This window comes from Enhydra lutris, unplaced genomic scaffold (assembly GCF_002288905.1).
Source record: "Enhydra lutris kenyoni isolate GAN:26980312 unplaced genomic scaffold, ASM228890v2 scaffoldscaffold18, whole genome shotgun sequence".
Taxonomy (NCBI): domain Eukaryota; kingdom Metazoa; phylum Chordata; class Mammalia; order Carnivora; family Mustelidae; genus Enhydra; species Enhydra lutris.
Window position 1 is genome coordinate 33,616,912 of NW_019154102.1, and position 22,616 is coordinate 33,639,527.

Consider the following 22,616-nt stretch of genomic DNA (forward strand, 5'->3'; position numbering starts at 1 on the left):
TACCAAATCAAAAATATTAGAATGTTTGCAAGGCAGAAAATACATTAAAACCTTGTGATTATCCCGTAAGAGTGGGATAAAGATTTTTCCTATTTCTATAAATACGTTCACTGAATCTTCTTCTACTAAAACTTTCATGACAAGAAAAAGGACGTACTTTTTAGAAAAGATCTTTGGGGACCTCGGAGGGCAGTCCCCGTGGGAATGGGATGGCTCCCGCTACAAAGGTGACGGGATGAGTTTCTGTTTCCAGATGGGAGAGACCTGGGCGCAAAACGTTTGTAAGCTACGAGCAAAGAACCGAGAGAAAGGGAGAAGTTAAAAACGTGAGCTGAGGATGGAGCCGAGGCGCCGGGTCCCAGCAACGTCAGTCCCGTGGGACCATCTGCCGGCCAGGGAGCTCTGGCTCTGCCAAGATTGTCTCGGAAGTACAAGGGGAAAAAAAGGAAAAGGGGAGTGACGTTTGCGGCGGCGGCTAGGCAGCGAAGAAATCTGGAAAAGAAAGAGACTGCATTATCTTTGCACGGACGAATACAGCCAAAACGGAAAAGAAAGAGCGGAAACACCGACCAGTCCGACCCTCCCTTACCTCTCCACTTCCCCTCACCGCGGTTGCGGCGGAAAGACGCACGCAGGAAGGGGCGGAGCTAAGAATACTAAGACTGCGCGGACGGATCTCGCGAGAGCAGTAGAGGGCGGAAGCACAGCCGGTGCAGGATGCGGTTCCTGGTTGCGTTGGTCCTGCTGAGCGTCGCAGCGGCGGGTAAGACCCCCCCCCCGGTCCCCCCAGTAATCCAACTGCCACCCCCAGCCCCCCACCGTCACCGCGGGTCTTCCCTGCCATAGACACCCCTCCGCTTGCCATCACCCGCCTGCCCGTTTGGTTGTTGCCTCAGTCTTTTCTAGCTCTGAAACCAACTGGTTTCTTTATTTCAGTTTCCTTACCACTAGAAAAGTCCGGCAAGTTAAAGCCACAGGCCACGGGCGAGGGCCCTGACAAGGAGAAGCTCCAGCCGCAGGCCGCGGGAGACAACTCTAACAAGAAGAAGCCCGAGTTGCAGGCCACAGGAGACGACCCTAACAAGAAGCCCCAGACGCAGTCCACGGGAGGCGACCCTAACAAGGAGAAGCCCGAGATACAGTCCACAGGAGAGGACCCTAACAAGGAAAAGGCCGAGCCTCAGTCCACAGGAGAGGACCCTAACAAGAAGCCCCAGACGCAGTCCACGGGAGGCGACCCTAACAAGGAGAAGCCCGAGACACAGTCCACAGGAGAGGACCCTAACAAGGAAAAGGCCGAGCCTCAGTCCACAGGAGAGGACCCTAACAAGAAGCCCCAGACACAGTCCACAGGAGAGGACCCTAACAAGAAGCCCCAGATGCAATCCACGGGAGGCGACCCTAACAAGGAGAAGCCCGAGATACAGTCCACAGGAGAGGACCCTAACAAGGAAAAGCGAGCCTCAGTCCACAGGAGAGGACCCTAACAAGAAGCCCCAGACACAGTCCACAGGAGAGGACCCTAACAAGAAGCCCCAGATGCAATCCACGGGAGGCGACCCTAACAAGGAGAAGCCCGAGATACAGTCCACAGGAGAGGACCCTAACAAGGAAAAGCCCTGAGCCGCAGTCCACAGGAGACGACCCTAACAAGAAGCCCCAGACACAGTCCACAGGAGAGGAACCTAACAAGGAAAAGCCCGAGCCTCAGTCCCCAGGAGAGGACCCTAACAAGAAGCCCCAGACACAGTCCACAGGAGAGGACCCTAACAAGGAAAAGCCCGAGCCTCAGTCCACAGGAGAGGACCCTAACAAGAAGCCCCAGACGCAGTCCACAGGAGAGGACCCTCACAAGGAGAAGCCGCAGACACAGTCCACAGGAGGTGGCCCTAAAGAGGAGAAGCCTGAGCCACAGTCCAAAGGAGACAGCCCTGACAGGGAGAAGCCTGAGCCACAGTCCAAAGGAGACAGCCCTGATAAGCTGGTCTCTAACCCATCCTCTGCTAACAAGGAGCCTACCAAGCTTGACCTAAACATACCAGCTGGCAAAGATACCTCTCTGCATGCTTTTAGAAGTGAATCTGGGGAGAGAGAATTACTAGACTCTGACTCCACTTCTCCACAGCAGGAAAAAGATGGCAAGTCTTCAGAGCTTACAGATGTGGAGGCCAAGAAGGCTGAGGAAGGGGATACAGAATCTGAGAATTCACCACCCGAAGGAGAGAAAGAAACGCCTGGCCTTGCCTCCAGTGAGAACCATGAAGGGACACTTTTAGATTCCATGAGTAGGGAGAATGATAACCTTTTTAAGGACAGTCTTGGAAGTGCTAGTGCAGAGAGCAGCCACTTCTTTGCCTATCTGGTGACTGCAGCCATTCTTGTTGCTGTGTTCTACATTGCCTATCACAACAAACGGAAGGTAAGGCAAGAATTGCCTTAAGAAGAGGAATGGGATTTCCTCCATCCTGAATTCTTGGTGTGTGCGCCAATATCTATCACTCATCAGCCTGTGAGCACTGGGGGTTTTAAGACAAACTGCAGTTTTTCCTCAGATTCTGCTAGGGCTTTTACTCTCATTTTATAGATCATCTTTCTTCATGTCAGATTCCTTTGAGTACCTTCTGCTGCTGTCCTAGGTGCCAAGTGAGGACCTTATGATCTGACCTTAATTGGGGTCTCCTCCCGTAATCATAAACTTAGATCGTTTACTGCCTCAGAGAACCTGAGTACCTGACAGTCTGTAAGTAGAGTACTTACTTTCCTGTTTCCACTCTGAAGATGGTGCATCGTTTCTGGTTTCCTTTCCCGAGCTTTTATCTTCCATCTGCAGTGGCAGAAAGAGTGGTTACCTAGTCTTTGACAGCCACAGCAGAGAGCCCGGGACTATCTTCTACAGTCAGTTGAGTTTCTGATTAGAAGAATGGCTGGAAATTGCATGGTTACACTCGTCTTCTACTGTGATAGCAGGGTTTGGTGTGGAGTCATATCTGTTGCTTAGCCACCACTCTGTTGACGAAATGACGGCATTTCCCATTGAGCCCTAAGAACTCAGTAGTTTCTACAGCCTGGTTGAAATTGGAGAGTTCAGTTCATGATATCAGTTTGCCTGTGGCTGTGAGGAATGAGGAAAGACGTTTAATAAGTATGGTGTGTTTCTTAGGCTACATCCAAATGCTCATCACACAGAAACCTCAGATGTGAAAATGGTAAGGTTAAAATGAAACAAGGAGAAAAAGTACATTTGCAGATAAGAAATAATTATTGCTTGTGGGGAAAAAAGGAATGTCTTATCCTAGAGGTGTCTGGGGCAGAGTTTGCAGATCTTTGTGCTTTTGAGTAAATCATACAGACTCCCACAAGCTAAAGCCCAGAACAGTCTTCCTTCATCTGTCATTTCCTGTTTGGCAGTGTAATAGATTCTGATGTAACTGGAGGCCCTGTCCTCCTGAAAACTTATAATTTAAAGAGGCCTCTTTGTGGTTGTACTGCTCTTTCACTGTCAGGGTCATTAACAAATGTACTACCAGGTGGTGACCTCTGATTTTAGAGACTGAAATATGCCATTGTAGAGTCACCTGTTAATTTCTTTTTCCTTTCCCCAGATTATTGCTTTTGTCCTGGAAGGAAAAAGATCTAAAGTCATTCGGCGCCCAAAGGCCAGTGATTACCAGCGTTTGGACCAGAAGGTAAGGAAGTGTGGGAGGCGTGTGGGAGGCATATGCAGCCTCAGATAGGCCCAGCAGTGCACTTGCGTTTGACATGGAGGCAGCAGCTATTGGGGTGCTGCCGCCATTGCCCGTCCCTTTGCAGACCACAGAGCAGAGACATCCATTATATACATGTCTGCAACATGAGAGCTAGATGTGTTTTACATCAGCTCCCTCCCTCTTATGTTCTACATCAGCTCCCTCCCTCGACAGATGAGGAAAGTCAGGCCCAGAAACATGATTTTTCCCCCCAAAGTTCATACTGCAAGTTTGTGGCAAAATTAAGTAAGACCTGATGGCAAATCTGTAGACACCTGTCGTGTGCTTTTTGCACTGAATCAGCACTTTGCAGATTTTAACCACCTTGGGAATTGTGATGAAAAAGCAAAATCTGAATCCTTACCTATTGGGTGGAAGCTATGTTTCTACATTTCTAGGAGTTTCTAGGTGATGCCAAATGCTGGGGAACCATGCATTAGGTAGCAAAGCATTAGACTACACTCCCTGAATACAAATGAGTCCAGAAACATAAAGGCCTGCAACTCCCCAGATCAGCCCTACTAAGCACTGTGGACTAGGTTTCCTGAGTGTGGCCATCCCAGGCCTGTCAGAAAACAGGCTTCCTTCCGCCCCACAATGCAGGAGCTGAGCAATACTCTCCCCAGAGGCAGTCTGTCTGAGTGGGAGCAGGATAATTCCACTGCCTTTTGCTGCCAGCACTCACCCTTCCTTTCCCCTTTTGTGTAGGGACAGTCAGGACATTGGTAAAAAGTGGTTGGTGGCCTGACTTCCTAAAGGGAAGGGAACACAGTTCACATGTATAGCTCATACCAGCACCAGAATAAGCCACTCAGCTCAGAACACCTTTTTTAACTAGCCTAGTAGGTCAGCTTCACAATTTAGCCCTGGCCTAGTACTGTTCCAGATAATTGACTTTAAGAATTTATTTCTTTCATTTTTTTCTAATTTTAAAAAAAAATGCACATATAAACAATTCAGAACAACACAGAATGGCACAAAGCAGAAGCCAGGATTCCCATATTCCTTCCACCAAATGTGCATCTTTCTGGTATATATTTGATTTCAAACTGACTTCTAAGATTTTATTTATTTGAGAGAGCATGAGCAGGGGGAAGGGGACAGAGGGAGAGGGAGAAGCAAGCTTCCCACTGAGCAGAGAGTCTGATGCTGGACTTAGTCCCAGGGTCCTGGGATCATGACCTGAGCCAAAGGCAGATGTTTGACTGACTGAGCCACCCAGGTTCCCCAACAAGATCTTTTTCCCCCTAAAATCATAGTGAGATATATTCCCTCTGGAAAGAGATTAATGTTACCAATGAATTGTGTTGCTCTTGTTTCAGATTTGATTTTTCCATTCTTGAGAACTTTGTCCTCCCTGCTGATTTGTTTTTAAATGGAGAGAAATGAAGAAAAAAGTACTGTGACCTAAGAGACACCCCCTCCTCTAGGATTTGGTGGCAAGTCTGGACTGGCAGAGGCAAGGGGATTGCTTTGATTTTTGCACCTGCACTTTGGTGACCTTGTACTCCTGTGTCCCCATTATCTCTGCTCTTGTCTTCCATCCTTTCCTCCTCTGAGTGTGAGTAGAGGGAGCATGTGGGAAGCCAACTGTGACCAAAGGGAGTTCAGCCCCAGGCAGGCTACTGCTGCCAACTGCCTTCCCTTGGGTCTTGGCCATTTAGTAGTTATCCCTTGAAAACAGCATTGTGCCCATGACTATCTTTGTAGACCTAGGAAAACTCTGCAGGATGAGATGCTCTTGTATCAAGGCCTCTTACTTGGGGGGGTTGTGCCCTTTACAAAAGATGAAGAGGTGAATGCTGACCGGCAAAGGGGGACTTTAACACATAACTCTCTTGAGAGGCTCCAGCAGCAAACCAAAACAGCTTTTAAAAAGTGCTTTATTGCCTGTTAAGTCCAACCTGTCTAGAGTAAGTTCTTCACATTTTTCCAATATTTTCATATTAAGACAAAGTCAACTTCCATTTGGTTGTACTGACTAAACTTGGGGATTCTGGAAGTAAGGCTGTAAAGCCATGGTTCCCGTTACAGATTTTTAAAAATACAGTTATGATTATTGAAATGCTTTGTTCTTCTATACTCAAAATTGTAACAGACTTTTTAAAATAGGGTAAGCTCGGGCTTTGTATAAGAAGATGTGCAGGAGGGTTTCGGTTTTGATCTGCATTATTTCAAAGGGCTTTTATGAAAGGTTTCCCATAAACTCTGCTTTGCCTTTGTTGCCTAAACTAGACAAAACAGACCTGTAATCAGAAACTAACTGTACTCTCTTTTACCTTAATCTAGTTAATGGTTCTCTGATCGATACAAAATGCCAAGGGTAATTAGTAAAATTTCTCCTTCCAGCCCATGTTAGACATTACTAAAATTTTAAGAAATTCAGGGGTAACTGAGGTAGTGTCTTGGATCCTGCTGTGGTTTGAAGTTTTCCTTAAATCTGCTCTAGTTGTGCTACCCTATGATAGCCTAGAGAGAGTTGTTTCTTCAGAGAAAAAATGGAAATCGAATAGCTGATCTCAGGGAAATACAAAGAATGTGGAAAGTGATGGCCGTGGGATGAATTCTGTGCTGTTGAGGAAGCCGGTCTGCAGAAGGGACCAGCCTTTGTCACATTATCTTGCACCTTGCTTAAAACAGAGCATGGCTTTGACTTGAGATTTATGGAGATAAGGAAGGAATGAATGTTCTTGCATCATTCTCTCTGCCTGTGTACCAACCTTAAAATGCTTTCCTCTCTCTAGGGAATCTTCTGTCAGGTTCTCCTAGCATTCCATAAAACCATGGTTCCCCTTGTCTACCTCTTGTGGCTTAGAGAAGCAAGCTTTTATGACTCTGGTGTTCAGGACTGTGTAGATCTGCATACTCTCTAGGCCAAAGGCTCCTCTGGGCAGGCCCATGTAGGCTTCTGTGCCTTTTTGTTCTTGCTGTGTCCTCCATTCCCTGGCTTCCCCTGGCTGTTCTTTGCTTAGGGTGCACTCCCTTCTATTCTTCCGTTTGTCTCCCCCAACTCTTCCTTCAGGGCCCAGCTCAGGTTTTCCCACACACCTTCCTCACTGCCCCCACTACAGAGGATTGGCTTTTTCCATTCTACTCTAAGAACTCTTAATAATGCCAGTCACAAATTTTGCAACTCCAACAAAAAAGGGCAGACATTATCTGATGTCTCTATCTGCTCTCTTCCCCCCAAAACTAAGCTGCTTGCAGGAGTGCTTGTGGCACCATCTACATATCTGCCTATAGGATAGTGACGTTCCCTGGTATTTCAGTTCAGTGTCTCCTTTCTTTGTTTAGGACATATGAATGTAACTTAACTAAGGTCTCACACAGCTCTTCTGGCTACTGGTTGCTGTCCCTTTTTGATGGATTTTGCTTGTAAGGAGGAGAACAGAAAGGTTGGTTTCAGGAACCAAGAGGGTTGGCACCAAGTGGATGCAAAATAAGTATTCTGTGGAGTCCACATAGTTCCATTTTTTGAGCATCCAAGAAGTATTGTTTCTTGTGCTAAAAGAGTACGATTGAATTTAAGTTTCACTTTAGAAATTACACTGAAGGAACTCTCTCACCCCAGTGGAAAACTTGTTTCCTCAGGAGTTGTCCTTTGGAAGATGAACTCTTGGAAGCATGTTTTTCTAGGGATGATGTGGAGGAGGATGAACTGGCTAAGGCAGGTCTTTCAAGCCGGTGAGGGGAGGGGAGGCACATGGAGCCTTGAGAGGAACCCCTATCCAGACAGCTACGTGCTTGCTTTCCTGCCCCAGCTTTTGGTTGCAGGGTGATTTCTATGAGGAGAAATCTATGCTTTAGTCATGGATGTCAATAGATGGGTTTGCTTTCCTGCTACAGATTACGGAGTGGAATTAAAGAATCCACTTCTGGACTCGGGGGGAGTGAAGGCCCGTCTATGTAGAAAGGCTGTAACAACTCGGAAAGACTGGACAACTAGCTATATAAATGCTGACATTTCTTTTCCCGTGATGGCTTTTAATGAAACATTTGGTGATAGAATTATAAACCTCTTTAATTCCCCTGATGGTGATTCTCATTTTTTTCCTCACTTCATGTCATTTAAATCAAAAAAAGGAAGCCTGCTCCTTGTTTTTACAGGGTAACTTGATATATAATGCTGTTATGTATATGTGATGAAAGCTAGCACGCTTTGCACATGTTCTGAATCATTTGAACAGGGAGGAGAGTATTTTAGACACCAGACACCAGACCCTTTAGTTCTGCCAGCTGTTTTCTGAAAACTCTTGCTGGGAAGGTTGTCTTTGACACTGCCTTGCTTAAGAAAGAATCCTGGGAAGAGATTTTTCAGGTTTCATTTAACTGTTCATCCAGGGAAAGACTGAATCTTAGCTAGTCCCACAAGTAAACGTGTGAATTTCCTAAATGTCCCTGTTGAGAAACTCCTCTGTAACAGTGTTAGATCTGAGCTGTGTAGTTTCAAGCTGCCAAAAAGCCAGCCTCCTCACACTCGTAGATACTCCTTTAGTTCAGAATTTCCTCATGTCAAATAAATGACTGAAGTTTTCCCCCTTTTTTGTTTACCTGATTAGTACAGTGCCACTGTTTTTGCAATGTTTTATATTTTCAGCTTTAACTTAACTATATAATTACTTTTATTTTTTTAAAAGCTTATTTGGTCTAATGATAAGTATTTTTCAGTACATAATGTTTTACTGAGCTCCTCTGAATGCCATTTCAATGTAGCTTTGTATCATTGCACAGAAACCAAAATAAACTTCAAATATTAAAGCTACAAAATCATTACATTTATTAAAATGGTAATAACATTGACAGAAATAAGGCTAATATAAGTGAAAGGTAATTTCTTTTTTAAAGCCTTGTTAACCTTCCTATCTAATCCCCATGTGTATACCAATAAACAGGAACACCATTCCAGGCCTTTGCACACATTCTGTAGCTTTCCACATTCTGATCCTGACTGATTTCCAGCCGCACTGCTCCTACCAGGCATTCCATGTTCTGGGTCTAGAAGATAGCTGGCTAATGTGTCTTACAGTTACCTCTGTGACTGTCCTCTGCTATACCCTTGGCAGGAATGCTCTTTCAGCCTGCTTCAACCCCGGTGAAGTCATCTTTCCAGTCCTGTGCCCCCACTGCTAATGTTACCCTTTGCTGTGGATTTTTGGAACATAAACTTTGAGGCTCAGGTACTGAGCTCCATAAACATATCTTGGTGCAGACCCAATGAAGACCCAGTGTCACCTTGGAAGTAAGACGAACCTAGGGCCTTTGTGTATGAATTGGATATGCTAACATATACCTTGCTGGCGAATGTCTTTACCCCCACACCCACACCCAGCCCATCATAGGCATTTCCTCGACCCTCTGAAAGAGCCATTGGAACCAACAAAAATGGGGTCTGGGGGCCTCTGAACCTATGGAACTACAACCAAAACCATGCCTAGGTTTGGACAAAAGCCTCTTCAGTCACCCTTTACCCTCAGTTGTGTGGAGCTCTTGCAGCGCAGCGTGGAGAATGGGAGAGGAGAAGCCTCGGGACAGCTGGCCCAAGCTGCTTCAGCTGGCCCATGCTTTTTTTTTTTTTTTAAGATTTATTTATTTGACAGACAGAGATCACAAGTAGGCAGAGAGTCAGGCAGAGAGAGAGGGGGAAGCAGGCTCCCTGCCGAGCAGAGAGCCCGATGCGGGGCTCGATCCCAGGACTCTGGGATCATGACCTGAGCCGAAGGCAGAGGCTTTAACCCACTGAGCCACCCAGGCGCCCCATGGCCCATGCTTTTGAAGGTTCTCTCCACCTGACCAAAAGAATACTTGACTCTTGACAGCTCGGAGCTGGGAGGTATGGGAGTGTGGTATGCAAAGCACCGCTTGACAAGATGAGCTCTGCAAGGCACTGGCCCACCCACACCAGGTCTTTCAGCAGGGACAACATGTTAGAGGTTTGAGAGCTCATCATCGGCCAGCTGGAAGAGCCACAGCTTGAGAACTGTGATCTAAGGACTGTGACCTGTGTGTCAGACCTCTAGTCAGAAATTAAAATAAATTAGAGTGCTTTATGTGAGGAAGGAACAGGACAGAAGGACATCATGGCTAATCAAGGGCTGAGCCATAGCACCGATGGGACTCCTCAGACCCACTGCTTACTGAACTAATGCTGCTTCTTCTGTGTGTGGATCCTTGAGTGAAGCTTCTTAAGGTCTAAGTACAAGTTCCGCTTCAGGACGGCACTGCAGCACAGCAGAGCCCCTTGCAAGGCCCCCATCAACCCACAAGTGAAGATATCCTGGCCTAGGGGACAAGAGCAGAGACCCATTAGCACCTTCCCACAAGGGGGATGGGGAGCAAGGGCTCTCATGGTCATCCCTCCCAGCTAGGCCACCCCAGGTCCACAGCCTGCTGGGGCAGCCCATCCCCGTGTGGAAGGCTGAAGGGGACAGTAGGACCTAAGGACAGAACAGAGTACTTGGGGTGACAGGGACGCCCAGGGTCTCAGGCCCTGGAGAAATGGGGCAGTCCACGTACCTGTCAGGTAGAGGTTGGGAATGGGGGTTTGGGCCCTCATGGAAGCTATCACATGAGGATGTAGGCGGTCCAGGTCATGGTCTGCCCCGTAGCAGGCACCTCGGGGAGCAGCCAGATAGAACTGGTAGGTCAGTGGGGACCCTCCAGCCACACTGTCCACCTGAGGAGACAAAAAAGGCAGCCAAGAGGTGGGAGCAGGGCCTAATAAGGTCCTCCCTTCCTCCCTTTTCTGCTCTCCCTGACGGAGCTGTCTGTCGCTGTGGGTTCCCTTCCCTTCCCCAAGCTTGGCTGTGTCCGGGTTTTACTGCCCTCCCCAAAAGAAAAAGCAGAATTGTCACCAATTTGTTGCCACGAGCACACAGTTTACCGTCCTACCTTCCCCTCTAGCTGTGGGAACAGCCTCATGACAACTGACAGGGAGGCTTCGACAAAGGAGTTTTTGAGGGTCTCATAGTCGCTGCTCCGCTGTCCCTTTGCTTCCTCCCGCCATTCTTCAAACCACTCATAGCAGGTGGGCATCAGCACGATCATCGTGGACCGGTCTGGGGACACAGACCCGGGCTTATTAACCCCAGGCCCCTTCCTTGTTCCAGCCCCCACCCTCACTCCCAGGACCCAAAGCCCCACCTGGGAACCGGTCCTCCCAAGTGGGGTCCTTGGCTGACGAGGAAGCGATGAAGAAGATGGGCACGTGTGCTGCAGCCTTTTCCCTGGGCGCCGAGAGGTAGTGCTCCATTCTGCAGGGGAGGAACGTGGCTGCCAATCCCCAGGCCTCGCTCACTGCCACTGCCCAGAGGGTACGTCACCCCCAAGGACACCCCTCCTCCCCAGGGACGAAGCGGAGTCTTAGTCCACATCCTGTTGCGGGTTCTCCCAGCATGAAGGGAGGAAGCAAGAGCCCTGTGGGCTGCGGGCCCCTGCCGACCCCCTCTCCCCCCATGTGCACACACGCCTTACGCCTTGTCGAGGTCTGTGTCGAAGCAGACAAAGTAGTTGGTGGACTGTAGCCCTAAGTCCTCCTTGGTGCCTCGCAGGCTGATGAAAACAAAGAAGGCACCCAAGCCAGGCCGCACCATCTCCAGCTGCTGCTTCACACCTGCCAAAGTGTCAGGGCTGCGTGACCTGGGGCTGTGGTGGCCACTTCCTGCCCTGACCTTGCAGGTCACTTTACCGGTGGCCGCCAGCCTAGCACCTGGGCCATTTTCACAGCTGTTACTTCAACACTGACTTGGTGGGGGTGGGGGGGGTGCTGCTCTTCCGTCTCCTGCCTGTAAAGAGCCCAACCCCAGGCTCCCACTCTTATGCCTTCTCCCACCTCTGCTCGAAGCACCCCTAGAAGCCCGGGAGGCTCAGCTTCCCTAAGCTGGCCCAGGGTCGCAGGACAGTCTCAGGCTTACTGCCTCCAGCCTCCCCCTGATGGCTTTAAGTCATGAGCGGACTACTGGGCTCCACACTATACAGACCACACATATGCACAGCACTTTGTGACCAGCCTTGATTTCCATATAACATTTAACACAAGCCATCTAATGAATGACTATGCATAATTCCTCATGATCCGTTCAGGCAGTACGAGACCTCAGCGTGGTAAGCGATGCATGTGAACAAATGCGAACAGCATTACTGACACCTAATGTTTAGAATTCAGGTAGGGGAGGAGGGAAGAGCACCCTGGAGGAGGGTGACAGACTCTTCTGAGAATCATCTGATGTCCCCTGGACCTAAGCAGCTGGGCTTCCCCACCTCTTAACAAATGACCCCAGACCAATTTTCTGGAAGTGGCTCCCACAAAGTCTTATCCTTCGTTCCCATTCCCAGGACCATCACCTGCCTGAAGGGTAACTCACCCACTGGCTGCTCTGCTTAATTTGTTGAACAAGTATTTGTTGAGGACCTAAAATGTGCTAGGTCCTCTCCTAGGCCTTGGGGACGCTACAGGGTATCAGATACAATGCCTGTCTACTGGAAAAGCGACTGTTCCTGAAAGAAGTTGGCTTTCCCCATAGAGGCCACAAAGAACAGAGCGCTCTGTGTAGGGTGCGCATAGAAAAACAGGCCACTTCTGAGCCTATGGCATGCTAACGATGGCAGCGGGACTGTAGGTGCACGGTGATGGGGGAAGGGGAGCGCGGGCTTCCAGAGCCACAAGAGGGCGCTTGGGGCTGCTCTGGAGCTGCAGGGGCACCGGTGACCTGCATCCCAGCATCTAGGGCTGACCGCACTGCCAGCTCCCCCTCACCAGGTGCAGTGGGGGTGGTCATGGGGAAGACGGGGGCCCAGGGAATGAGACCGTCTAGGTCTTCAGAGGCCCTTAAGATTAGCAACCACCTCCAGCCAGACCCTCCTTTACTTTTTCTCCAACTAGAAGGATGTGATCCAGGAACCACATACCTGGCAGAAAACGAGAGCCTAGAGTCCCAAATCAGGCACACAAGGATGATATCAAGGCTGTTTTTCCCAGGCCAGCCTCAGCTTCCCTACTGGTGCTGTCAGACCAGTCTTCCCCACTCAAGATAACTTCCCCTCCAAACCATCCCCAGGAACCTCCTCAAGGCTCAGCAGTGGAATTAAGAAAAGTGCTCCCATTTACACAGGCTCCCTCTGCCTGACCGCCCCTCCTCCACACTTGACGGCAACTGGCACTGCCTGCCCCAGAGGCCACCCAGTTCTCGTCTCTGAGAGGGAGACAGACCCATGAGAATCCCCACCCCAGAGCAGCTGGAAACAAAGGAGTCCCAGCACCTGGGGTGTGCTGAGTTAGGCATCCTCACTGCCACTGCCTGAAATGTTCTCAGACTGGATTCATCTGAGGCTGCATTTAACTCCCCACCCAAGTGGGGCAATTTTTTTTTTTTTTGCAGGTGGGCCTGGTGCCATTAGATAAGACACATAAAGCAGCAAATGTTGTAACTGTAACCAGATAGTGAAGGGAGAGCAACATGGCTACTGGGGGAGGAGGTGTGGAAGAGAGGGAAGGGTACAGGGATCCATCAGAGGACAGGGCCAGGGTTCAGAGTTCCTGGGAGACAGCCAGGCAGCAAGTACCAAAGGCAAAGTCCGTCAGTCCACAGAGCCCTGCTCAGCTGCCCTGCCACTGGCCGGTCTGCCTCAGCCCACTCAGCCCATGTGGTGTGAGGGAAGGGAGGCCTTTGCTGGCACAGATGCTGGCTGAGGCCCAGCTAAGTGAGGCCAAGAGATGAGAAGGCTGGATTTTGGTCATACACATCTCATGCCTCAGAGACCATCACGGCTGCCACCTGTCCTCTCCCCTGGAAGGAAACCCAGGACATCACTTTTCTACTGAACCCACTGTGCTGCCCACCTTCCCTGGCTCCTCCAGAGCAGCCACAGGCCCACCCTCTGGAGGGGAGAGCTCCTTCCCACTGCTCTCTGGGCTCCCCCATGCACCACTGAAGGCCATGGTTTCCACCCCAACCACATCTGGAGCTGTTCCTCACTCTCACCTCCCACCCCAGCCAGAGGCCTTTATCTAGAACTGTCTCTTACCCTTCTGTACTATAGATCCCCCTCCCCGCCAACTGGCCTCCTGTCCTCAGATCATACCAGTAGCTTCTAGTTACGTGACATTCTAAAGTCCATTTCAAAATCATAACATCTCACTCAACTCTGGCTCAGCTACTCTGTTCCCTGTAGGCTGGCTGCTCTCCTGCCCCTTTACTTTTGTCTGGAAGCTCCACATTCCTTAGTCCAGAGTGGGCCAAGAGCCAGTCAGACACACCAGTGTTCTCATCTCAACTTGGCTACTTTCACTTGGGTGGCCTCAGGAAGTCACTTCACCTCACTTCTCCACATCCTGCGTAAACATCAGGATGATGACATCTCTCTCCCAGGTGGCAATGAGGATCATGTGCAATGACAAAGGGAAAGCCTCTCACACAGACTTACCAAGGGAGGGCTCACCCATAGCTATGCCTACTGACCCCTCGCCCCTAAAATCAGGCTTCTCGATTTTTGGACACAGTCTATCAGAAGAGATGATCGCATTGAGTATTATTTCTGTCTGGGTCGCAGATTTCAAGTACAAGCCCAGAGCTCAAGGGACAGAAGAAAGCCAGAAGGATACTCCTCCTGCAGCCTCAGCCCCAATAAGGAGCTGGTTCCTGAAAGAGGCAAAAAATATAACCTTGGATCCCAAATAAAACACACAACAGTTATAGCAAGACTTTCTTCTCCATGCCAGCCTTAGCTTCCCTTACTGATACTGTCAGACTCATCTTTCCCATTCAAAATAAGTGAGAAATTAAGGAGAAAAGTAGGATTCATACCACAAACTTAGTGAAAACCCAAGAAATGTTCCTTTAGGATGCTACCCGCCATCACCAACTGTGAGAGAGATGATTTAAGATCTGGAGAAGCTAGAAATGGGCAATCTGGTATAGAGCCTTGAAAGAGGAGAGGGCAAAGTAGGTGAGGTTATAAGGGAGAGAGGGTAAATATGCCAAGAATGGAATGAGGGAGAAGGACCAAGGGCTCTTTGGGGGGTGACACAATACGAGGGAAGCTGCTTCCCAACCCCTTCGCACAGAGGCCATGCTGGGAACAGATGCTGGAGACAGCATGCTCGTGCTCACCTGTTCTGCTCAAGGACGGTCACAGGGCAGTCAGGAGGAGCAAGAGCACCAGTCGGGCTGGGCAGGCTAGCCCCAGAGGGGTGCTGGTGGGAGCTCAGAAGAATAACGCAGCCCAATCTTTACCTGGCAGGCAGCGGGCGTTCTCAGGTAGCAGGTACTTATAGGTATTGAAGAGTCCTGCGTCGGAGATCACGATGGGGCAACAGATGTTCACCAGCACCTGACCCTTCTTCACAGTGACGCCTGCAGGCACAAGAGCTTGCCTGAGGTTCTGCGCACTCCAAGAAAGGTCCACATCTTGCACATATCTCTCCCAGCCTACATTGCGTGTTCTCAGACCTGAGCATCCAGCCCACCCAGGTCTAGGTGGGCAGGCTCCTGGCCAAACTGCAAAGTGAGTACATCTTCGCCTAGCCAAGTCACTCCTGCCCTTACTTCCCTGGCTCTCTCCCCTATGTAGGTGCCCTTTTCTTTAGCCAAACCCAACAACCTCCACACTGACCCCAACAAAGCTCATGGGCTGAAGTCCTTCCATTGGAATCCCAGGCCCTTCTTCACTGCTTCCAGAGTTCTATCTCCAAAATACTCTGAAAACCTCTGGTGTCACCACAGCCTCTGTAAGATAAACTCCAAAGTCTTGTACCGGCCTTCCAAGGTCTGGGCCCTTCTATGTCTCCAGTCCCATCTCTGGCCGTACTCACTAACCTACTGGGGGCAACATATGAAGCAGCTGATATTCAACCATATTTGACCTATAAAAATGGCAGTTTCTGGGGCACCTGGGTGGCTTAGTTGGTTAAGCATCTGTTGGATCTTGATCTCAGGGTTGTGAGTTCCAACCCCACGTTGGGCTCCACTCTGAGCATGGAGCCTACTTAAAAAAAAAAAAAAAAAAAAGGCAGTTTCTTAGGGTTCAAGCTACTACTTCCAGATGTCTAAAAATACTCAGCTCTTTCATACATCTGTACTTTTGCACATGCTATTCCCCTTGCCTGGAATAACATCCCAAAACCTCGGCCTAGGTTCTTCTCACCCTTTACGAGCTGGCTCAGGCACCACTCCCCTCCTCCCTCTATCCTTAGTATGTGTCTCTATCTGACACTTTAAATTATGTCTCAGTGATCTCCCCTATGAGGCTGGAAACTTCTTGAGTTATAGATTTTCTTTATAGCCATCTTACGTTTTTATCTCCATCTTTTATCACCTTGTACCTGAAAAATACAAGTAATATTCTGAACCGAATCTAATTAAACCCATCAACCCACCTTGCTTCATGAACCTCATTTGGCTGGAAGAAGAACTTGCTCTGGACATCAGAGAAAATCTCGCACAGCTGACAGCCACCTCTTCTTTATTCCGGCAATTCCTGGTCTCTTCTACACATGCGTTCCCAGAGACTGCTCATGGCTTTTTCTACCTTGATGTACTGTGTGTGTGTGTGTGTGTGTGTGTGTGTACTGGGCCATCCACTCCCCTACTCCTCCTTGCAAAATTCCTCTGGTCAGTTCACTGTCACATCAGCCCTATTCTCTCAGGCCTCTCTCTGTCTCCTTCCCTGATGCTTCTTCAGGCAGCCCCTAGTCAGGGATGGCCTGTTCGTTCTCTGAGTCCTTCCCTGCCATCATCCTCCCCTCACAGAATTCATCCACAGTGCAATTTTGACTCTCTGTGCAGGTAGCAGGAAAGACCTGAGCCAGGCTAACGAGATTCTTGGCTCCACCTGCCATTTACAGACTAAGGCTAGGGCATCTGGCTGGCCTCCACACTGCCCTTTGGAGTGCACATGCTACTTATTCATTCCGTCACTGAATAGACACCTGTTGAGCCTCCATTATGTGCTAAGATCTACAAAGATTACAGAGATACAGCCCCTATATTCAAGGAGGTTATGGATTACTAGATAACTATTTTACCTATTGAATAAATGATTAAATACTGTCCTTTGGGGGAACATCCAACCCTTTATTCTTCCTGCCTCCTTTTTTCACCTCCAGACTCTCTGCTTGGCAGGGAGCCTGCTTCCTCCTCTCTCTCTCTCTGCCTGCCTCTCTGCCTACTTGTAATCTCTGTCTGTCAAATAAATAAATAAAATCTTTAAAAAAAAAAAAAAGGGGCGCCTGGGTGGCTCAGTGGGGGTTTCACCTCCAGACTAATCCCTCTCCCCAAGCCCCTGCTCTGGGCAGTTTCAGCCTTGAACTCCCCGTGTGATCAGTTCTTCTCCACCTTGTGACCACAGTTTTGATTCTCTCAGGACCCCAGTCCTGTCCCACCCTAGCCCGGGGACCAGGAAGCAGGATGCAGGGCTCTCACCACAGGCTTTCCCAGCTGAGTCTAGCAACACGCTCTGCACAGTGGCATGGGTCAGGACAGCGCCCCCGGCCCGCTGAATCACAGGGATGGTGTGGAAAGCGATCTCACTGGTACCCCCTCGGGGATAAAAGGCTCCTTCTATGTAATGGTCAACCACCAGAGCATGCATGGAAAAGGCACTGTGGCTGGGGGTCACACCTACAGAATCAAGGAAGGCGGCAGCACCATTTAGAAAGGAACACAGTTTTCTGTCAAAAATCACATAGCCTGAGTCGACCCATCCCAGGATCCAAATGATCCCCAGGGCTAGGGCAGCCAGAGGGCCTGTTTCCATCCAAACAGAGGGCACCTGACAGATCCTGGGGCTGGTGGGAATGTCCTCCCTGGAAAGTGCCCTGTTGCCAAGACGAGGGAGGACATTGTCGGTTGGAAAGGAAAACCATCCAGGGCACAGATGATGGACTCTTCTACCTGGGAGTCCAGAAGGTAGGTGGCCAGACTTGTCATCTGGAAGCTCCAGAGGGCCTTGGGTAGATACTGCTCCATTTCAGTTAGTCAAGCAGGCTCAGGAAGAAAGACTGAGAACCAAGAGGGCAGCACCTCCTCCTCCAGGAGCTGCCCAGGACCCAAGGCTAGTACCCACCGTAAGTGGGGAAGATATAGCTCAGCACCGCCCGGAGCTCCGGGGAGGCGGGCAGCTGTCGCAGGACGTCAGCCAGGCTCTGGGTGGATGCACGAAGAAATGGAAAGAAACGGGTGAGCGGCCCACATTTGCTGATGAGCTGAGCTAAGCGCAAGGGGAGCATCTTCAACAAGACGGCATGGATGGCTCCACGGGACACCACCTGGGGGAAAAGATGAGCCCTGAGAACAGGTCCCATATCTAGAACACTGTCAGGAAATCGCCATTCCAATAGCCAGCACCAGCGCCCAAGCAGGGCCCAGCACCACTTAGACCTGGCTGAACTTGGGTTTTTAAAATTCGTGAATTGTTCCCATTCCATATTCAGATAAGACCTTCCCTGCTTTTCAGTTTTCTGACCAAATTTCTTTTGAAAACTCCCATCTAATCTCAGAGGAAGTAAAAAAGCCTGTGATCTGACCAAGAAGAAGCCAGCTTTGTCAAAAAGGAGACCAGGGTGCCCCCCAGAGGCCAGAGTGAGAGTGGCAGCCGCCAAGCCCAGGGTCCAGAGACAGGACCCAGCTGGGCACTGAGGCCAACTAGGGATAGTGGCTGAGTTCAGGGCAGACTTGACTGTTTCTCCCTTCTTGCCAGGGAGTCGCTCCACTCATGAAGAAGGTCAGCCTTTTCAGGAATAAACAGGGGTCCTCAGCATGGCCATGTTACCTTAACCAGCTTTACATATTTGTCAATGGCAGCTTCTTCCTGGGGAAACTTCTCCTTGAGGCCCTGAATGTAAGCTTTCTCCCCACTGTACATGGGGAACTCCTTTCGGCCATTGGGCCCTTCCAGTACCATGATGTCAAAGGGAGAGGACAAGGCAGCCCAGTCCAGCTGCCCCTCCGTGATCTGGTCCAAGACCAAACGGCAAATCCCGTCCTCTTGCATGGACCCAACATAATGGATTCCTATTGGGAGACAGAAAAAAAAGGTGTCACAGAGATAAGGGGACTGACCCCTGGAAAGGTGGATAAGGAAGCAAGGTGAAAGGGGTAGTCCTGCCTGGCTGAGTCCCCCGCCCAGAGGGTGCCACCGACCCTTTCCGTGGGGAGGAGTTGCAACAGAAACCACCAAATCTCTGCCCAGTTCCATACCCAGTGGTTATGGCTATCAGGCAAAGTGGTGCCTCCAAAACAACAGAGAAGTCCAGGATCCTCCCACAATGGCTTCCCCCAGCCTCCTGAAGACAGAGCCATGCTCCCAGCCCCTTCCCACATAAACCTTACCTGTGTCAAACTCAACACCTTTCTGTCTGAAAGTATGACAGCAGCCTCCGGCCTTGCCGTGTTGTTCCAGCACCAGAACTCGCTTGCCAGCTTTGGCCAGAATCGCAGCTGCAGCCAGGCCCCCAAAGCCACTGCCAATCACCACTGCATCCAGATTCTCTGGCACTTGGCTGGCTGAGAAAGCTACCGCAGAGGGAAGAGTCGGAGGGTGAGCTTCTCAGGCAGGGGCAGCGGGAGAGCAAAGAGATGGAAACCAACAAAGATTCCTCTAGCTTATACAATGCAAGTGAACTCTAGGGAGTTCGGCATGGAGTGACTGACTGAAATAACTCCACCCGTTCACCTGGGAAATTCTCAGGGACCAGCCAGGCAGATTAAAGACCGCGATTTGGTTTGAGTTGAATTGATGTAATCAAAACCCATATGTACCTGGGAATTCTCCCTACTATCAAAGAAAGTAGGAATCAGTAAACCACAACACAAACAAAACCAGAAAGCTGACAGTAATACAGGCTGAGAAACTTCAGTGCAGATAGAGAGCTGGGAAAGAAAGAAAACGAGGAGATGGGGGACAGAGGAGAGTGTTGTGGGCAGGCTGCTGGCTCATGGAACTGTCCATTCACAAGTTGGTTATATTTGGAAAATACAGGGTCTGTTGGCACCAGTGGAGCAGCGTGGTCCTATGATGATTCGTCACGATCCCGAAGCAGAGGCTTGAGCAGGACAGAGCTGAGAAATCATAGCACCACCCGCTTAATATTGGAGAAGTCTAGAGGCAGAGCTAAGGGTTCACACAAGATCTGTTCTCTAAAGATCACTCCTGAAGAACTGAGATTTGAAATTTTTCAGACTGCACAAGACCTTGGAAAACTTGGGCACCTGGGTGGCTCAGTGGGTTAAGCTTCTGCCTTCAGCTCAGGTTATGATCTCAGGGTCCTGCGATCGAGACCCACATAGGGCTCTCTGCTCAGCAGGGAGCCTGCTTCCTTCTCTCTCTCTGCCTGCCTCTCTGCCTACTTATGATCTCTCTCTGTCAAATAAATAAATAAAATCTTAGAAAAAAACAGAACTTGGAAAACTTTTCAAACATTTTTATAGAAACAAGCACATTTTATATCACAACCCTGGTTATAAATAAGTATATAATATAAATACCTGAAACAGGAGTTTCACAATTCAACACTTCCCAGAACTATGTATGATGACTCTGATAGTTTCTATTCTACCACATTTTGAAATCCAAACTGCGAAATCAAATTCATGACCCATTGATAGATGACAACCTGGTGTGAAAAAGTTATACTAGTCACCTCATTTTTAGATTAACCCAAGATTAGTGGAGTGACTTGCGAATGGTTATGCAGTAAATTAATGAGAGAGTTCAAGCTAAAACCCTGATCTCAGAAGTTCAGACTAATAGCCTTTCCACTTAAGAGTATTGTGACCGCCTGTATCACAAGATGTGTCACACAGAATTCTAAAATTTACAAGTGGTAGGGACCTTGGAGATCAAAGAGGAGATCTATTTTTTTTTTTTAAGGCAGAACTCCTTTAAAGCTTTTGAGGAACCCCAAAGTATGTCCTAAAGATGAGAGTGGAGACACTCTGGTTGACCAAGGAGCAGCTCTGAGCTTGAGGCATCCTGTTGAGGTTCTCCCAAAGTTTTAAAACCAGAGTTCGACCATATAATTTGGGAGGAGGCATAACCAGTCAAATCACTTGATGGGCAAAAGACAATTTCCCACACAGGTTGTAAGAAACGTGCAGCTCCTCCACGCCTCTGAACCATGGAGGTAGTGTAAGTGAAAAAAGCTAAGGTCCTATAAACTAAATGGGGGGAAGGTCTCTTGTCTATCCTGCAGATCATGGACCTGTTCTTGGGTATACCATGACCTTGGGATGCTGAGACCGGACCGCGCCCATGGAGCTACTAAGGCCCAGGGCCTGCCAGGGCTAAGGCTCCCAGCTGTAGCAGATACTAAGGCGGGGCGCTTCCCCGTGCAAGGAAGCCCACCTAACGCTTTACATTTGGGAAACTGAGGCCCAGGTAGACAGCGGCTTGCCCTGTCGGAATGGGAATGCAAGCCACCCAAGTGCAGCCCTGGAGCCTAGCGTCCCTTCCCGCTGACCTCGCTTGAGAACCTTCTTCCTGGCCTCCTTGTCGGTCACTAGCGGCGCGAGGGTACACCTGACGTCCTCGGAGAAGGGGTTCGGGGAGCTGCCTGCGGACAGGAGCAGGTGCCCTTTGCGGAAGACCGCCAGCAGCAGCAGGGCCAGCAGCAGCAGCAGCGAAAGCCACATGGCGCCGGCGGGGTCCGAGGACGGGGTCCGCAGCCTCCGCACCCAGCCTCTGCTTCCGGGACTCTGCCGCGCCTCTGTGTCCTTCTGGGCTGGGCGGGGAGACGGGGATTGGGAGGAGGCGGAGGCAGCCTCGACCGCTGATAAGCCAGACCTTTCTGGCAGGGAGCTCTGAGTCCGGCGCAGACTGACCCTCCCCGCGGCTCGTAGGGCTCTCGCGGTGCTAAGCGTCCTTGGCAGCCGGGAGGTGGGGCGCTTGCGGTGGAGAGGCGGCGCGGGGACGCGGTGCGCACGCGCGGGAAGGCGGGGCCGGCGGCTAGACCCTGACGCGGTGGCGCTGGAGTTCTGGGCCGCGGTCGGCAAACCCCTGGCTCTAGAGAGCGAGCGTGGGGTGGAGATGGTCGCCCCGGGCCGAGACGAGGCTGGGAGCTGCAAGCCTGAGAGAGAATCCCGCCCGGGACCCAGAAGACCTGGGTTCTGGTCTGCGCCGTGCCGTGGGCTCGCCCAGTGACCCGAGGCAAGTTGCTTACCTGTTTTCCGCACCAGCTGGTGAGGAGGTTTCCGTCCGGAATCCACACAGCCCCAGTCTGGCGGGGTACCTTGGTAGAGTGAGATTCCCGCCGAGCTCCGCGCGTCACAGCCGACGAGCACCCGGCCCTGTGTCCCCCAGGTGGCCAGTCGTTTTGCCGGGGGCCGCGGCGTCCGCCTGGGATGGCGTTTTCTGCGGCGGGGGCCTGGCGGTGCCCCCAAGCCTCTACCTGGGCCCCATGGTACCTGCCCTCCGTGGGGCGGGGTGGGGGGGGAGTGAGGGGCCGGGGAGCCGCCCAGGTACAAGCCTGATGAAAGGATCAGAGAAGGACTGTCAGACCTATTGGGCATTTGTATTTGAAGTTATAGATCCAGTGTCGCGATTAATTACCTGTTTAGAGAGTTGAAGCTCCAACAAGAAGTTATCTCTTAATGTAGCTCCTTGCCTAAAGTGGGTGTACCATACTTAGTTTGGAAAGGACCTGGGGCGCCTGGGCGGCTCAGTCGTTAAGCATCTGCCTTCAGCTCAGGTCATGATCCCAGGGTTCTGGGATGGAGCCCCACATCAGGCTCCCTGCCCTGCGGGAAGCCTGCTTCTCCTTCTCCCACTCCCCCTGCTTGTGTTCCTCTCTTGCTGTGTCTCCCTCTGTCAAATAAGTAAATAAAATCTTAAAAAAAAAAAAAAAGACAGAAAAGGACCCATACTTATGGAAGATCATTT

The 22,616-nt window shown here is 50.2% G+C and overlaps 2 protein-coding genes across 3 annotated transcripts; one reads left to right on the top strand and one right to left on the bottom strand.

The window, feature by feature from the left end:
* Positions 1-703: 703 nt before the first annotated feature.
* LOC111148105 (trans-golgi network protein 2) lies at positions 704-6,616 on the top strand. The gene is made up of 6 exons (XM_022504512.1): positions 704-763; positions 937-1,426; positions 1,458-1,532; positions 1,618-2,419; positions 3,603-3,686; positions 5,069-6,616. Exons 1-6 carry the CDS (start codon positions 718-720, stop codon positions 5,072-5,074), a joined length of 1,503 nt encoding a protein of 500 aa, XP_022360220.1. The 5' UTR covers positions 704-717; the 3' UTR covers positions 5,075-6,616.
* Positions 6,617-9,460: 2,844 nt separating this feature from the next.
* On the bottom strand, positions 9,461-21,429 carry LOC111148026 (retinol saturase). 2 transcript variants are annotated; one of them, XM_022504377.1, is made up of 11 exons: positions 21,199-21,429; positions 19,070-19,252; positions 18,510-18,751; positions 17,805-18,006; positions 17,162-17,359; positions 14,975-15,094; positions 11,217-11,355; positions 10,887-10,996; positions 10,635-10,801; positions 10,260-10,419; positions 9,461-10,025 (listed from the first exon to the last, which is right to left on the bottom strand). In XM_022504377.1, exons 1-11 carry the CDS (start codon positions 21,368-21,370, stop codon positions 9,886-9,888), a joined length of 1,833 nt encoding a protein of 610 aa, XP_022360085.1. In that variant the 5' UTR covers positions 21,371-21,429; the 3' UTR covers positions 9,461-9,885. The 2 variants fall into 2 exon arrangements, with proteins under 2 accessions (XP_022360085.1, XP_022360086.1); XM_022504378.1 differs by lacking the exon at positions 17,162-17,359.
* Positions 21,430-22,616: the final 1,187 nt, after the last annotated feature.